The sequence below is a fragment of the Carex rostrata genome, chromosome 24, assembly GCF_964058835.1.
Source record: "Carex rostrata chromosome 24, lpCarRost1.2, whole genome shotgun sequence".
In the NCBI taxonomy this organism is placed as follows: Eukaryota; Viridiplantae; Streptophyta; class Magnoliopsida; order Poales; family Cyperaceae; genus Carex; species Carex rostrata.
In genome coordinates, this window is record NC_135941.1 from 1,875,397 (window position 1) to 1,893,567 (window position 18,171).

At 32.8% G+C, this 18,171-nt stretch overlaps 1 protein-coding gene across 1 annotated transcript; it reads left to right on the forward strand.

Moving 5' to 3' along the window:
- The first annotated feature begins 16,672 nt into the window (after positions 1 to 16,672).
- Positions 16,673 to 18,171, forward strand: LOC144575868 (Glycosyltransferase family 29 (sialyltransferase) family protein). The gene has a single exon (XM_078326118.1). The coding sequence runs from the start codon at positions 16,773 to 16,775 to the stop codon at positions 17,904 to 17,906; it is 1,134 nt and encodes a 377-aa protein (XP_078182244.1). The 5' UTR covers positions 16,673 to 16,772; the 3' UTR covers positions 17,907 to 18,171.

An 18,171-nucleotide genomic window follows, 5' to 3' on the forward strand; every position in this document is an offset into this window, starting at 1 on the left:
AACCCGTTTTGCCCGGCCCGTACCCGTTACCCGTGGTACCCGTACCCGTTGCCCGGGTACAAACGGGTAGACGGGTACGGGTAATAAACGGACCGGATAACATGATTTAAAAAATAACCCGTTGTACCCGTACCCGTCTACCCGCCAACCCGTACCCGCCTACCCGTACCCGCCTACCCGTACCCATCTACCCGCATACCCGTACCCATCTACCCGCATACCCGTACCCGACCCGTTTCACTTCAAAAAATTTTGAATTTTTTTGAAAAAAACAGAAAAAAAAAAAAAAAAAGGGCGGACCGGACCCGTACCCGGATACCCGGACCCGTACCCGTCAACCCGCAACGGGTAATAAACGGACCGGATATAGGTTTTGGCCCAATTACCCGTCTACCCGTTACGGGTTTTACCCGTACCCAACCTACCCCTTTACCCGTCCTACCCGTTACCCGTAACGGGTAACCCGTTAGCAATTGACTAACTAGGGCTGGGCAAAAAAGCTCGAACTCGTAACTCGCTCATTTACAACTCATTTAACTCGACTCATTTACAACTCAGCTCATTTACAACTCGAGTTGGCCAACTCGTTTAATAAATGAGCTGAGTTCGAGTTGGCCCCAACTCGCTCATTTATAACTCGAGTTACATAAAGTTACATAGTATTGGTCACAATAAATTCCAAAATAATCAAACCCGAATCTCTAGACTGTTATTTGTGCTTTGAGATTCATGTAAAATATGTTTGAACTTATGTTGTTATACTATCACTGGTTAAACGAGTTGTAAACAAGTTGTGAGCCAACTCGAGTTGATAACGAGTTGAGTTTGAACTTGTGTTGTAATACCAAGCTTCTAAATAGCGTTTATAGCGGTATAGCGGGGAGACAAAAAAAAAAGCTTTAGCGAATAGCGGAGCTATAACGAAATCTATTATAAATAGCATTTTTTATTTCAAAAATTATATTTTATATTTTTACTAATAGTAAAAATGTCTCATCAAGAAAAAAAAATATCAAATTAATTAAGAAGTTATAATATTCATATTAAACCAATACAAAGTTCAAATTGTCATTCAAAATATCCCTAATTCAAAAACTATCGATATATTTTATATTCAAAATATACCACTACCATATATTAATGCATGATACAAAATTTAATTGATATAGCGGTATAGCCCGCACATGTTCCATTGTATTGATATAGCTTAATAAAGTAAAAAAAAAAAAAAAACCAATCTAGATATTAAGGCCCATTAAAATTGCAAAATCATGTTTTCAGAAAAAAAAAATTGCAAAATCATAACCCATATAGCATAGCGGACCGCTATTGCCGCTACGCGCTATAGCGGACCGCTATTACCGCTATAGCGATCGTAGCTTGATTAGCGCAGTTTTAGCCTGTAGCTTAGCTTTCTGGGTCCAAAACCGCTATAGCTAGCTATTTAGAAGCTTGTGTAATACTATAACTGGTTAAACGAGTTGTGAGTCAAGTCGAGTTGATAACGAGCTGAGTTTGAACTTGTGTTGTAATACTATAACTGGTTAAACGAGTTATAAACGAGTTGTGAACCAACTCGAGTTAATAACGAGCTGAGTTCGAGTTGGCTCTACAACTCGTTATTATCATCTCAACTCGAGTTGGCTCGCTCGTTTATTAAACGAGCCGAGTTTGAGTTAGAGGTAACTCGCTTAAACTCTACTCATTTACAGCCCTAGTAAAGACACATAAGTTGGTGTTTATTTGTAAATTTCAGTATTTTAGGATCACAAATGATGTCTGATAAACACACACAACAAATTTTAAATGCGTACTAGCAGAATTTTGTGTTTTATTTGGTACGCATAAGTTCCGAAATTTTTAAATATACCATATTCCTAAAAATAATAAACCAAAATATTATTTTTTTCTAAAAATTTTAAAAATGCCATGGCCACATCCTGTAGAAGCTATCACCTTCTCGGTAGCCGCATCTAGGCAAAGCGGGCAGAAAAACGGACCGCTTCTACAGGATGCGGCCATGGCCGCTTCTAGGGAATGTGGCCCTCTTTATTATTATTATTATTTTTATAGAGTTAGCATATTTTATTGTTTTGTATTTTTTTTTTACTTTTTGTTTTGAAAATAGTTAGTTATAGTTGTGTATGGTATTTAATTTGAAAAATATTTTACGTTTGTCAGAAGAAATATTATGTTGGCAATGTCGTTAACTGCATATGTACAAAGAAGTAATTTTATTTTATTTTGATTTAGAAATACTAAATTAAGATATGCCTAACAAACATGAAATAAATATTCAATACAATAAAAGTACCTCTAAATAATAATTGTTCAAAATATTACAACAAACAAACTGGCAATCACAAGTTCACAACATAAAATTGACTACTGGATAAAAATACATTGCTTGCCTCTCAACCTGAAAATTGACAAACAAAAATGTATTGTTATTATTAATTTTTTTTTAAGTTGGAATTTAATTTAAAAATATGAGTTTACCTTGTGCAGCTCTATTTTGTTGTTCCTGTGTATCTTGGTCAGCCTAATGTCATCTCCTTCTATTATGCAGTAAATCAAGCCACATCGGAACAGTGTTTCGGCCATTCAAATTGGATCTATTCCCGTTCTCATCTGGCAACCGAACAAGGCCGAAGAGTGAAGGTCACATGCTCACTTAGAACCGAGTGTGTATCCGCCCAGGTAATTGAGGTGCAATTTAAAAGAACGAACAACCTAGATTAATCTCAGTTGGACCAAACTCAATCCAGGACCGGTTGGGACTGTAGGGGGTCTACTTTGAGATTCGTGCCACATAAAAAGAACGGTTCAGATTTATGACTTGCACCTTAAATACTTGGGGTGATACGGATTCCTTAGAACCTAGTGCGTAGAGAGATGAATAGAATGTAGCTTTGTAGATCGCATGCCTTCATTTAGCCAATTTATTTCCGCTCTCACTGTACGAAAATGTCTTCTTCTTTTTTTAACTACACCATATCTAATTAACTTAATTAATAAAGTAAAACCTCAGGTTTTAAATAAAAATAAATAAATAATGTATTTTTTTATTAAAGAAGTTATATGAACTTAAACTTATATATATATTATATTTGTAATTTCTTTTCTAATTTGCTATTGGAAGCCCTTAATTCATATACATTCAAAATTATAGTAAACTTATCATACAAAAATTAAATGTTGGGATGTTATATTTTTTTTCTCTCCTTAAAACAAATATTTTGTTATTTCTTGATAAAATAAGTAGTTTTATTATATTTGGGTGAGAAAATTTTATTAATCAATAAATTTATTTTTATTGTGTAATATGTACTGAAGAATTTTCACTAGTTGCAATTATGATTATTTTTATAATAATAACGAAATTTTATAAATATAAGTATTTAAAAAATTAGCATTCAGACCAATTGATTCAAAACTTCACCGATTCGACGTCCGATCCAGTTCTGAAAATATTGATCACAATAGCTCCAAACTAGAAATCCAAATTGAGCGATTACAACTGTAAAAAAGAAAATTGGATAACTACGGCTAATTGCTATTTATTGTATTTTTGTTTCCAATTTGCTATAGAGCAAGTAGCAAGGATGAAAACGAATCGGATACGGATTGGATAGTGGTAAAATCATATTCGTATTTGGTTTTTTTTTTTCCAGATACGGATACGAATCGGATATTAGACGGATACATATAGATATTGATCGGATATCGGATATCCGTAGATATATACATACATATTTTCATAATATATACTAAACTGTATGGTATATATCTACTATTCGGATACAGATAATTAAAATTCAAAATTATATTCGTACCACTACCTGCACGGATATTCGGATACCGGATATCCGTATCTAATTTTCGAATACGGATCCGAATTCGGTCGGATAATATCGATCCGTTTTCAGCCCTAGCAAGGAGGAATGTGCAATGCAAAAAACGCAAAACGAAGAGACTTGTCCAATCAGCAAGACTGCTTCACTAATTGCTACAGAGCTGAATTCGCAGGCAAAGAAACTTTCTTTGTCTTGATTCTTGAACAGTCGGAAAGTTTTGACTTCATGCAATGGACATATTATAAAATTAAAACAATACTACATGAAATAAAAAATGCTCTGCTAAAATCTTTATCGAAATTTTAGTTTGAGATGTTCTTTGAAATATTCATTATGTCCTTCTGAACATAACTGAGTCTAATATTTAATATGTTTCATAACCATTATGTTTATCTTATGTTTTGATTTTTCAAATTATAATATATTTTTTATTCATTAAAAATAATTAATGAAATAGGTGTCGTTCCGTTTAAGAATTGAACACCAATAAATAATGTAATAATAATTATTTATCTAAAGATTGTAAAAAATAGTTTAAAAGATATGCACAATGTATTTTATGCATCTTACTTTTCTACAAGTTTGTATAATGTGAAACGTAAGAGTATTATATTTTCTTTTTAATAGTTGATTGGACGAGTAAAACTTAATTGTTTTCATAAAAAAAGAGTAGTATGTATTTGAACATTTAGTATTGACCAAAGTACCGAACATATATATATATATATATATAATGAGAAGGGATCCGGTTACACCATCTTATGATGACACATCTTGACACCGTATTTTTATAAGTAATTTTTATAATTTTAAAATTCAAACAGACAATCCGAACTATTCAACATGATCTCCATATTAAAATATGCTTGGAGACCAAATTTTACATTTTTTTTGGAATTTTTTTAATATTTATTAAGATGTGCACAAAATTGTTGTTTTCAAGCAATTTTGGACCATTGAAAAATAACAATATTAAAAAAATCTAAATAAATAGTAATAAATTTTCAAAAATTAATAAATTTGATCGCCAAGTACATTTTAATATGGGTAACACATTGAATGATTCGGATCGACTATTTGAATTTTGAAAATTTAAAAATGACTTATAAAAATATAGTGTCAAGATGTGTCACCATAAAATAATGTAATTAGATCTCTCCTCGTATATAATAGAGCACCCAAATGGAATTTTATTGCTCATACTATTTAGCGTATTAAATAAAAAATATTTGTTGGATATTTAACATCTTTTTATGTTTTACTATTTAAGAATTTGTTTTTTTTTAAACTATGTTTAATTGTTACGATAAGAATGCTTCTTTATTGCAAAAAAAAAAAAAAAATTACTGAGTTAGGCTACTATATCTTGTATGTCTTTATTTTCAAAATGAAAATAATAAATTTGGACCGTTGAACATATTCTCCATATAAAAATATATTTATAAATATATTTTCATATAGATTATGTTGAACGGTTTATTTTAATTATTAAAAATAAAAATATTGATCCTGAGTACGAACCAATCCGTCCTATATACCATATCCTCATTGCCTCACTAAAAAAATACTATAATAAATTTTATTTATTTTCTGTGATTAAAGAAAGTACTAATTCATAATTAGTAATTACAAAGAATAGATTGAAGCAATCGAGATTCGAGACCGGGAATCTATCTTATTTTAATTCTGTAAAGTGTTCGGAAAGTGCTCTGGTAGGTTCGCACGTCTGGAAAGATAATTTCGAAAGAGTCATATTTTGTGAAAAAAAATTGTATTTTGAAGAGAGAGAAAATAAGTCCGACGGCAATATATTTTAAAAATTAAATATTGGATCGGGCCATGATGGACCCGGTCCAAGCTGTGAAGCACTGGGCCTGATTTCTTCAGTTATTCATTCGGAAAGAAATATGTGTTTTCTTTTAATGCACTTCATGATTTCCTTTTAGCGGTACAAAGAAAGCTATTGCAATTTGCAGGGGAGCATATGGCCCATCCACATTCCTCAAAAGCATTTTTTTTTTTCGACCCATTTCTGAAAAATGTAAAAACTGAATTGTACAGTGGTCCATATAGTGAATGATAAAAGTGTCACGTCACACTTTTATAATCAGTTAAGTACAAGTTTGATAAGCATGTCCGGAAATCTTTTGAGTTAATAAATTTCAATTATCCGATCTGTTTTAAGATTCGTACGAACTAGATTCGTACTAATATTAAAACCCCTAAGTTATGGAATGAAATCCGCTGCTATTCTCTTCCCGTTAACAGTGACCATGTTATTTCTGTTTTTTCGAATCCAACAGTTCAATTTTTTTCAGGAACGAATCTCAAAGCAACTTTTTTTTCAAAAAAAATTTGTACATGTATCTCGAAACAATTCAATGACTGGATTTGAAAAAACAGGGATAGCAGGAACACTGTTTATGTACGAGAATAACAGCAGATTTTGATCCCTAAGTTATAAGCAGAAGCCGAATTAACTCTGTTTAAAATCAGACGGTTGAGATTCATTAACTCAAAAATTCTCTTTTGAGTTAATGCAGAGGATATGCATTCTGTTGTACCAGCATGCCTGTATAATTAGTTGATTACAAGTGTTGTCTTGCGCCGCACAGTGCAAATTTTAGACACAATACAATACTTGTATTAACATGACACGGCACGATATAATGTATTGTATTTAAGGATGTCGGAATGTGCTTTGATGTGTTTTTTCTTTCCGTAAAACATATTTAATTTTTTTAATATTCAAATATTTAAAAATTCTGAGAAAATGTCAAAAAAATATATAGTGAATATCTTCATATTTTGACAAGTTTCATTCCTTTTTCCAGCTGTCATTTGTTACATTTTTTTTTCCCTTTAGAGTTGTTGTGTATCAAGACTAAATTCAAAATTCTAGTTTGGTAGATATAATTTTGTTGTCATTTTTTGCCTGGGATAAATGTTTGGATTATAATTTTTTTGTTGTATTGTATAATTGAATGGAATTGGTGGAATGTAGCAATAAAATATAAAAAAAACTATGAAATAATATCTTAAAAAATAGTTAACGTATCCAAAATGTATCAAAAAATTTGGGTAATATAAGAATTTAAATGGGCTTTTGAATTATCAGTAACAAAGTTTGAAGCAATGTTTTATTCATACTCTAGCTGTGTTGTGTCAAGACGTATCTTGATCGTGTTGTATTAAAACATGTTAACTTTATCTTATATCGGACACAATACTCTTTACAACTCAGCACAAACACATCTTGACACGACACGTCTAACACCAAAATATCGTGTTTTGTCGTGTTCTTAGCAAGGAAACACTGTGTCCTATTCATGTGTTACGTGTGTTTTGATATTCAAATGTTTCTAGTAAATTAGGAACATAAAAACTAAATCTCATTTTCTTTCCGTCTTTCGCTAACAAGATCACAAGGGTGTTGTTTGGCAAGGATCTCCTTAAGATTTCTTAAAGCTAAATGAGTCTCATTTAGCTTTCTTAGCCGCTTAATTCTACCGAACACTAATTCCTTAGTGCGAATTAAGACAACCTCCTTTAATCTCATTTTACTTGAAACTTAATTCATTTGCCTCTTATTTAAGGCACCTCCCATATTCCTTTAGCTTCCTTTAACTATCTTAATTCCACGTCTTTTTTTTTTTAACTTATTAAACAATCCCTCCTTAGTGCGAATTAATATTTAGGAGATTCATCTCTGCCCTAATGCCCATCCGGATTCTGTTTTACTTTTCTCTTTTCTTATTCTTTTGATGTTTTCTATGGCACGTTGCCGATACAAAAGTTTAATAGCTATGTTCTAAGTACCTGAACATGATTGAATTGATTTCAATATAAACGGGTGGATTTATCCACTTATTTTCAACAAAAATATACAAAAGTCTAACAAATTTAATCCCAGGGAATTAAAGCCCGTTTAATTCATTTTTGTCATTACTCTTTTGGAGCAATTATTCAGTGCTTTAACCAATCCAATAGCGGACAGTAACGTCAACTTCTAGAAAGCATGTCTATATATATCTGAATCTTTTTAAATTTCCAACAGTTGAGATATATACCGAGAGACCGAATCGTCTGCCCCCCAGGGGCAGGAAATTCCTGCCCCCAAAGTTTCTGCGGGTGAGACCCATTTAAAAACAGTAACAATAGTTAAACTCTTAAACAGTAACCAGTCACACCCTGGTCCCACCCCGCAGAGACTCTGGGAGCAGGAATTTCCTGCCCCCCGGAGGGCAGACGATTCGGTTTCATATATCGATGGATTCACTGCTGCTGCTTTCAAAATGACACACTGGAGCCTAAGGGCATGTTTGGAAAAAAAAAATGCTACGCTGGTGCATGCCCGTTTCTTTTGAAATCGCATTCATTTTGATGACGATAGGTTTCGATTTTTGTTTTATTTATTTTCTATAAAGGGGACAATTCAGATAGCTGGTCCTTGAAATTTATAGAAAAAAAAAGGTTCGCTTCTAAATTTTCATAACCTTCAACACAAAAAATGAATCTTGAATGGTGTATATATATATATGAATTTAATTAATTATATTAGTATATTACTAAGTAGGTTAAAATTATTTATATAGAAAATAGAGTGTTGTTACTTATGATGATACGCATATTACAGAATGAGACTTTAGGTATTAATTTATATTTTCGTTTTTAAAATACAACAAATATAATCTAAAGACTATGAATAATTCTTAAGTAGTGATTTTTTTACTTACCTAAAAAATAGTAAGAAAAGTCTTAAGAAAAGAAATTGATTCTCAAATTCATTTTTATGCAAAGATCATATTGAGTGGTTCAAATCAATTGTTTAAATTTATCTGTAACACGTGAAAATATATAATATACACATCACTATAGTCTTTTTCTAAAAAATATCTATGATATATGTTTGAGGATTTAATGCATATTCTCAGAAAGAGAGGATAAGCCGGCCCCTCTTGATTCAACACTTCAAGAGTTTTATTTGCTATTATAATGTGAAACTGAATATATTTAATTTATTTATATTGTTCTCGTATAACTAAACAGTTTTAATCAATTTTAGTATTTTTGTTCTAATAAAAAGGTGGTGTATTGAAGTAAAATTCTTAAGAATTTATTGAATTTAATTGAGGGAGTTAACACATTAAGTAGTTTAATTAACTATGCGACAAAGATAATTAAGAGAGGGTGTTGAAAGATAATTTAAGCTTCGTTAATGTGCGACAAAGGAACTTTTAAAAAGGTCTTTTTAATTATGTAAAAGTGATATCTGAGCTGGCGTTACAAGTTTTCTAATTAAAATTAATGTTTGTAGAGCGACAAAGGTGAAAATGGGAGAGAATTTACTGTTCGACATTACATATCAATTGAAAATAAAAGAGCTGTTCTATGTTGGATATGTTGGAAAAATATGAACTAACCAACTAATTTTAAATCTGAATTTTGATCAATAAAATAAATAACAATTATATTAAAAAATATAATCAAGAATATAATTAAAACTTTATTACCCGGAGCTGCAAAATGCGGACCTAAGGCAACTTCCCGTCCTAAGCGCAGGAATAATCGGTTAAGATTGCCCCAAGTTACGCCGGTATTCCTCTGCCTGCGGGCGCAACAGTGGTAGAGGTTGATGTAGCTTCTTTCAACAATGATAGCAGAATAATATATTTTCTATAAATAAAATATTTATTTGTGGGAGAATAGAAATTGAATTTATGAAATATGGAGCTAACAGGAAGAAGAGAGTATATCGATTATTGGATGATCAACTCTTCAAGTATTATGTATTATTTATAGACAAACTTGTATTCATGAACTTTCTATTCATTCTTTTACCATTATTACATAATAAAATAACGTTCAAATTATAGCTATTCATTATATTTCTAATATGTGAACCGAAAGCAATCAATCAAACGGAACAAAGAAATGAAATGAAATAAATATCTATTCATTGCAATTAAAGTGAAATCAGTATATCAAAGAAATGAACGTTATGTTTCAAATAATGGCAATTAAAAGAATGAATGAGTTACAGAAATTAATAGCTCCATAATTCATAAAGTTTAAAAACGTTATTAGTAAAAATAATATTTATTTATATAAATTTTGAGTTTTATAAAATAAATTTCTAACAGGATATATATATATAATGAATTTTTCTACAGTGGGCATAATTTACATGAAACATCAATTTGGTTTTCTAAATGATGAATTTGAACTTTTAAATCTGAAGTCTTGAGAGTCCACTGCAGAAAGTGCCGGTTTTTTTTTTAAATGCCAAAATTTATTATGTTATATATTGTTATAAAATGGTGAAGCAAAGTGATAAACACATCACCTTTTTCCGATTGAACAATAAGAAGGGGTCTCAAAATTTGCTTACTCTTTTAGACTTATATATCTGAAAATAAGGCAAATTAATAATAAAAATCTTTCTTTACGTGCATATGAACAAATTTGAAATCCACAGATTTCTTACAACTTGTAAAAGTATAAAATGAAAGGGACAACATTTCCAAAGTCTATAGAGTTAATTCAACGCAAAGTTATTGAAAACGGCAAAAGAATTAAAGAAGCTTCCAAGAATAACTTTAGCCATCACAAGTCAAGTAATAGCGTTTTGCTTGACCATCAGAATTTTTTATTTATAAAGAATATTCCAAAATAATATAATAAGCTATTAGATGGCATCCATATTTCGATTTTCCAGAAGGAACTGAAAATTAATTTTCGATTCCTTTTAAAGATCTAAAGATCACACCGAAATTTTTATTAATACCATTTAAAAAAAAAATCAAAACACCTCTGAAATTGGAAAATTCGAAGAATACCAGAGCCTCTAATTCAATCTACTGTCACATTTTTGGGGAGCGCAGATTGAATTGGAGACCCCTTAAAAACCTAAATATCAGTATATTATAGTTTATTTTTAAGTTTTTAGAGGGCCTCCAATTCAATCTGCGGCCCTCAAAAATAAAACCGCATATTAAATTGGCGATTCTGGTATTTTTGAAATTCTAGTTTTTTATCCTTTTTTTTTTTTAGAATATATATGTTATAAATAAAAATTTCGGTAGATCACATAAGCGTACTATGCCACATAAAATTTACATCTCCAAAGGAACTGAATTTTTTTTTATTCGTTTAAGATCTTTTAAAATTCAAACTCCTTAAAGATAAAAATGACAGATTTTAGTGTGGCTAAGGTTGTGATTGATCGGTCCTATAGAAACCATTTTTTTTAATCCATTTAAGATTTCCTAAAAAACTAAAAAAAAATCAAAATATGGATACAATCTATCGAAAATCCTATATTATTTTATAATAATTTCTAAAATAACAAATTATGGATGACAGTCACCATATAAAATCATTCTTCTATATTTTAGTGACAAGAGAAGGAAATATGAAGATAGCTATCCCCTCAGATCGTTGGCTCCAATATTGAGAGATATTGTATCTATTCGTGCTTAAATTAATATATTTAGCATATCAAGCCAAGTGCAGAGTGCACCTTAGCTAAATTAATTATTTCTTAATTATAGTTTACTCTTCATTGAGAAATAAGTCCAATTTTATCTTATCACTATAAATGAACTTTGTTAGGTCAGTAATCATTAATACCACAATTTTATAGTTGATGTGAAAGCACAAACCAGCATACCAAATTGGACCAATTTGTAATCATAAGATATGGCCCAAGGGCATTTTCATCAAAATAAAAATAAATGAAGTCATGATTAAAGTAAACTAGAATTGCAGAATAAAATTTTCTTTGGTCATATAAGTTGTTAATTTTTTTTTTTTTTTTTTTGAAAAATTGGTAGTGTTTTTCATGAAAATTTGATAGTGACTACGAAGGCTGTATTGATAAAGTTGTTTACAACATCAAATCCTAATAATTAGTACATAGCTTACGTTTTTGCTTTAATAAAATGTGATCCAATCCAATTATCTGCATCTATAAATTTTTAGCCACAAATAATTATCTGCATCTATAAAATGTGATCCGAATCCAATATGTTTTTGCTTTAATTAATTCTTTTTGTGTATCTTCATTTATGGACGTGAACAATTGTCAGCGTCATGTTTCAGTATAAAATATAATACAAAAAAAAAAAAAAAAAAATCAAATTTTAATGCTTCAGATAAAGAAATAAAGGTGCGTACTTCGTGCGCCAATGGGACATCAAATAAAACGCAGAAATTTCACCAAAATAAAAAGAACAATTTGAAGTACGAATGCGATGACGTAGAAATTAAACGTCAAACCCGCCGATTTTTTTAAAAATACCCCAAAAAAAAAACAAATTATTAAAAATAACCAGATTGGTGGAAAAAATTTAAAAATGCCCAAACCGCCAATATTTTTGGCAGTCCGGAATTTTTATTCCGAACCACCAAATTTCCTGGCGGTCCGAGAATTTTTTTTTTTTCGAACCGCCAATATTTCTGGCGGTTCGAGTTTTTTTTTTTTGCAATTTTTTTTAGGCACCTCAACTTTGCACATCTGATTAACATAGCAACCCGCCTTCAAAAATTGTGAAAATTGACCGACATGCATTCTTGACATGGTAGAACAGGACTGCGAAGTTTCATACAAAATCTCCGAACAAGTCGTGAGATATCGGCTCTCAAATATTGCCCGAATTGTTGAATATTTTATTCTGAGCCCAACTTTGCAGATCTGGTTAACATAGCAAACCATGGACCAAATTGCAAAAGTGATTATATCAGCATGTAGAGCATTAAAAAATACACAAAATTAACCTAAATTTCAATTTATTTGGATTTTTTTACAGTTAGTTATGAATTTCTAAAATTTAACTTTCGGAAAAACTTTAAACAGCTATAACTTCGGCTAGGAAAGTCAGATTTACGCGTAACTTTAAACAGCTATAACTGCATGTCGGTAAATTTTCACGATTTTTGGAGGTGTTTTGTTATGTTAACCAGATGTGCAAAGTTGGACTCAGAATAAAATATTCAGCAATTCGGGCAATTTTTGAGAGCCGTTATCTCACGACCTGTTCTGAGATTTTGTATGAAACTTCACAGTTCTGTTCTACCATATCAAGAATGCATGTCGGTAAATTTTCACGATTTTTGGAGGTGTTTTGCTATGTTAATCAGATGTGCAAATTTGGACTCAGAATGAAATATTCAACAATTCGGGCAATTTTTGAGAGCCGATATCTCACGACCTGTTCGGAGATTTTGTATGAAACTTCACAGTCCTGTTCTACCATGTCAAGAATGCATGTCGGTAAATTTTCACGATTTTTGGAGGTGTTTTGCTATGTTAACCAGATGTGCAAATTTTGACTTAGAATGAAATATTCAGCAATTCGGGCAATTTTTGAGAGCCGATATCTCACGACCTGTTCGGAGATTTTGTATGAAACTTCACAGTCCTGTTCTACCATGTCAAGACTGCATATCGGTCAATTTTCACGATTTTTGAAGGTGGTTTGCTATGTTAATCAGAGGTGCAAAGTTGAGGTGCCTAAAAAAATTTGCAAAAAAAAAATCTCGGACCGCCAGAAATATTGACGGTTCGGAAAAAAAAAAAATTTCTCGGACCGCCAGGAAATTTGACGGTTCGGAATAAAAATCCCAGACCGCCAATAATATTGGCGGTTTGGACATTTTTTAAATTTTTTTAGGTTGTTGGTTATTTTTAATAATTTGTTTTTATTTTGAGGTATTTTTAAAAAAATTGGTCAAACCCGCCCCCAAATAGCATTATCTTCCCGGGCCCACAAAATAATTGTATTTCATGGGTCTCCACTCTCCAGTCTCCCCCAATTGAACTATCTATCCATATTCCATAACCAGGGTAGGTTCAACACAGCCCGTACTATCTTATCTTTGAACTTCTAATTTTCTGTCATTAATTCCCTACAGCATATGGTGTAACGAGTCACCGATAGATGGATCCGAAATTCCGAAGCATAGTCACACAACTCGCATTTTATTCGTTTTTTTTTACATTTCCGAACCGAACTCCGAATAAAACGTAAAAAACGTACAACACGTTTAATTCGCGAATAAAATGCTAGTCAAGAATTATTTGTGAGAAAACGTGAAAAAAAGAATTATTTTTTTTTAGTTTTTTATCTTTTGCTTTTAATTGTACCAAATAATTTCCAAATTATATTCAAATTATATCCGAATCACAAATTTTTGATCCTGCCGAATCGAACCTGAACTATTCCTTTGTCACTATGATCCGAAGGATAGAAGTCTCGGAAGCCTCAAATCTTAACTTATGACAGGATATGTTGTAGGGAATCTGCATCGGAAAATCGCACAATAGAAGTTTTATTTCTTCCTTCGAGAGATTCGATTTCTTCAGATTCTATCGTTTACTCTGCTTTAACTATAACAAGGAGGAAAAAAAAAAACTCTGCATGACTTTTGAGTTCATAAAAATAGTAAGAGGGAATTTTTTGATAAGCACCGGATCTGCACATATAACAAGGATCAAATTTATAATATTTCAAAACAATTAATGTATGCGAGAAAATCAACTTGATCAGCAACTGGACATGATATTTGTATTGTACAAAATAAACAGAAATGAAAAGTAATCATATATTTTGCTCCAGTAAAGGCGATTAATTACAAATTGTTAATGAAGAAATTGGATGAGAAGTATTTAGAATCTAATGTATTACCAGCCTTCATCATTTAGTCAATGACCATTCAATTAAAGAGAAGTAAATATAGTGGCGGCTAATTTTTTTTTTTAGAATATTGACAACTGATTTTAAAAAAAATCAAATTGAAAAATAGGCGTATTTACTGTTATGATAGACCGTGCGCCAAATAGTATAATTCGAATTATTTATTTACTAATTAAGTACTGATAAAAGTTAAATCATTAATTTTGGTTTTCACTAAGGTTCGCACTCTCTGCCTCTCTGAAAGAACAAGCACAAAGTTCCTTCCATCCTACACAATATGAACTTTAGGAAGGCTTTCAATATAGTCTGCTGAGAATTCTTATTGAAAATGATTGAGGCTAGGAGTCATCTAATTCTTTAGATCCAATGGACAAAAAACCTCTTGATCTCCACCTCACATTTTATTTGGAACACAATTTTTGTTACCAAAGATTTGAGGAACACAATTTTTGTTACCAAAGATGACGACGACCCACCACTGTTCATGTCTTTTATACTCATGGCCGACAGTCTCCAAGCCATGATTAATAGAATTCAGGCCAACTTGTTCTCCTTATCCTTGGCTAACAGTATTGGTATCCACTCTAGTTCAGGGTCCTCTAAAGTAATTCAAGTGTTGAGTTTAGATCCGGACCGTCTGTTCATTATCATGATCAATCTGGTCCAAAATGAGATGTAATGTATAGAGCCTCTTTAATATTTAGTGTTATAACAAATCTAACGGTAAGATCTAAACTCAAAATTTGAGGTTTTTTTTTTAAAAAAAAAAATTTAAGATCCCGGTACACTCGCATCTATCAAATTTCGGACAACGTTTGTAGATTTTCTGAAAATGGATGAGATTCCTGTGGTATCCTACCGTGTATAATAAATAGGGGTGATTAATGAGCAAGTTCGAGCGAGTTCGGGTATGCTTGTGCTTAGTTCATTAGTTTAATGAGTGAGTCGACTCGAGTTGAGAAGACTATTGATCGAGTTGACAATTGCACTCATGTTCGGTTCATTAAATGCTCGAGTTGACTCATGCTCATTAAGCGACTTGTTAAGAAATCAAGCTTGTAGACAATTTGAATATTGTTTGGAGTTTTGGGTGTTGGGTTGGGTGGCAATGTCGGCGGATGTGGTGGCGGCACTAGATCTGCTAGATTAAGGACTTAGGGTTAACAAGAGTGAGTGAAATCAAGACTGTGAGTGTGAGTATAAGAGGGTAATAGAGTATAGACAGAAAAGAGAAGGAACTTTGGATCCGCTGGATTAGGGTTGCTAGACTCCTAGGTCTGAGTGTAATTAAGTTAGATTTAGATTTGATCCGGTTGAGATTGGATGTGGCATGATTTCATGCAACTCAGTTCTTAACGAGCGAGTTGAAGTATGCTCATATTTTGTTCATTAAGTTAACGAATGAGTTATTAGCGAGTTAATAATGAACGAGTTGTTAGTGAGTTTTTGATAAACGAATTACGAACGAGTCATGAGTTATGAGCAATTTACTCTTCCCTAATAATAACTCACAAGCGAGCGAAAATTATTCGGTGCCTATTTAAAATATTGAGAGATCTGCTTTGAGATCCGTGCCAGTTTAAAACAGATTATGCAAATCTCATTCTACACGATAGGGTACCGCATTGGATGTAATCTCATCTACAAATAGGCTGCTAACGGCAGACAGCTTAGCACTTAGCAGTCAGAAGTTGGCCTAATCAGGGTGATTACGCCTTGTACAACACCTTAGTCGTCAGCTAACCATCTTTTCACGGACTCACAGTTCACGTTGGGTCTACTCGGGTCGACAGCTTACTGTAACACTTCGGATCCCATACAAGAACCAACTTTCATGCCATGGATGAGATTTGTTTCTACCGTTGGATTTTTTGGAAAGAACGAAATCGCCGTATATATTTCAGGGCGTTTCTAAAAACGTCAGTGTCATAATAAAAATTGTAACAAGCATCGCAGCAATCTGGGATTGAGACTGTAACCATAAATATTGTACATTCTATTTTGTAAATTATATTTTTATTTTATTAAATTTTAAAATAGATTATAGTCATATTTACCTTAAAAAATAAAAATCCTAGTCTGCAAAAAGATTTACCTTCCCCAAGTATAACCCTTTTTTAACTTTCTTATTATTCCTATTTCCCACCAATCCCTATCTTTCCTTCTCCTTCCTTTCTATTTATACCTTCTCATTCATTTTTTATGGCGATTTGAAAGAATGAAGATCCTACTCCGGCTGCCCGTCAGCCTCCTACTTGTTACCTCTCTATTCGCCGCCCTCTCTTACCGCACCACCTTCTCTTGGTGCACCGGGACATCGTACACCACCACCACTCAGACATCTTCTTCCAGAGAGGTTTTCGACCAGACTCTGCTTCGCCTCTCCGAATTCGACCCCAGTGAAGCAACCGTAAAGAAGGACATTGACTCGTTATTACATGGTGAGCTCCCGGCAGCTGCCGGTCGCTCCGGCAGATATTACTCGATGCACCGGAACAACCTTCGATCGAATGTCAATCTGCGAATGGACCGTGCTTTGGATCGCCGCTTTGTGTCCACAACGGAATTGCTTTACCTCCCCGAGGTACGGCGCTCTCTCTCCAATTGGTTCAAATTTCGTCATTTCCAACCAGAAGTCATGTCACAACTCGCCAATCTGACGACGCAACGCCGGTACAAATCATGTGCAGTGGTGGGAAATAGCGGGATTTTACTAAAATCAGATAATGGAGAATTGATCGATTCACACGAAATTGTCATCCGATTAAACAATGCACGTATCAGCGCATACAAAGCCCACGTTGGATCGAAAACCAACATCTCCTTCATCAACAGCAATATACTTCATCTATGTGCAAGGCGAAAGGGATGCTATTGCCACCCATATGGAGACGATGTACCGCTGATCATGTACATATGCCAAGCGGTACACTTTCTCGATCTGACAATCTGTAACGAGTCAAACAGAGCACCGACACGGGTCACCGATGCGCGGTTTGACTTGTTATGTACAAGGCTTGTAAAGTATTATTCTTTGAAGAGATTTGTGCAAGAAACTGGTAAAAGTGCAGAGGAATGGAGTAAAAAGCATGACGAGATGATGTTTCATTATTCATCGGGGATGCAAGCGGTAATGCTTGCGGTGGGAATTTGCAACAAGGTTAGTGTTTTCGGGTTCGGCAAATCGAGCGATGCGAAACACCATTATCATACGAATCAAAAGGCTGAGCTTGATTTGCATGATTACGAGGCAGAGTATGAGCTTTACAGGGATTTGGCTGAGAGGCCTCAGGCAATTCCATTTCTTATGGATTCAGGATTTACGGTGCCTCCTGTTGTGTTCTATCATTGAAAACTGGTCTGTTAAAATCTTTACCCCTTTCACCAATCCTCGCAAAAGAAAGAAAAGTAAAATCTAAAATGAAATGAAAGAAGAAAATAGGAAGTAGTTTCCCTTTTTTAGTTTTTACCACTTTTTTATAGGTCTTAGAATCCACCATAGGGTATACAGGAATTCAATTATTTTTGTGTTAAATATTTTTGTAGCATTCTCTTACTTGATTAGGAAAACTTTTGTATGAATTGTAGAAAATGTCGTGAGATTCAATATTTTTGAA

Bases quoted from the DNA above. Each gene is read 5' to 3' on its own strand.
- LOC144575868 (XM_078326118.1), top strand. From the start codon at position 16,773: ATGAAGATCCTACTCCGGCTGCCCGTCAGCCTCCTACTTGTTACCTCT.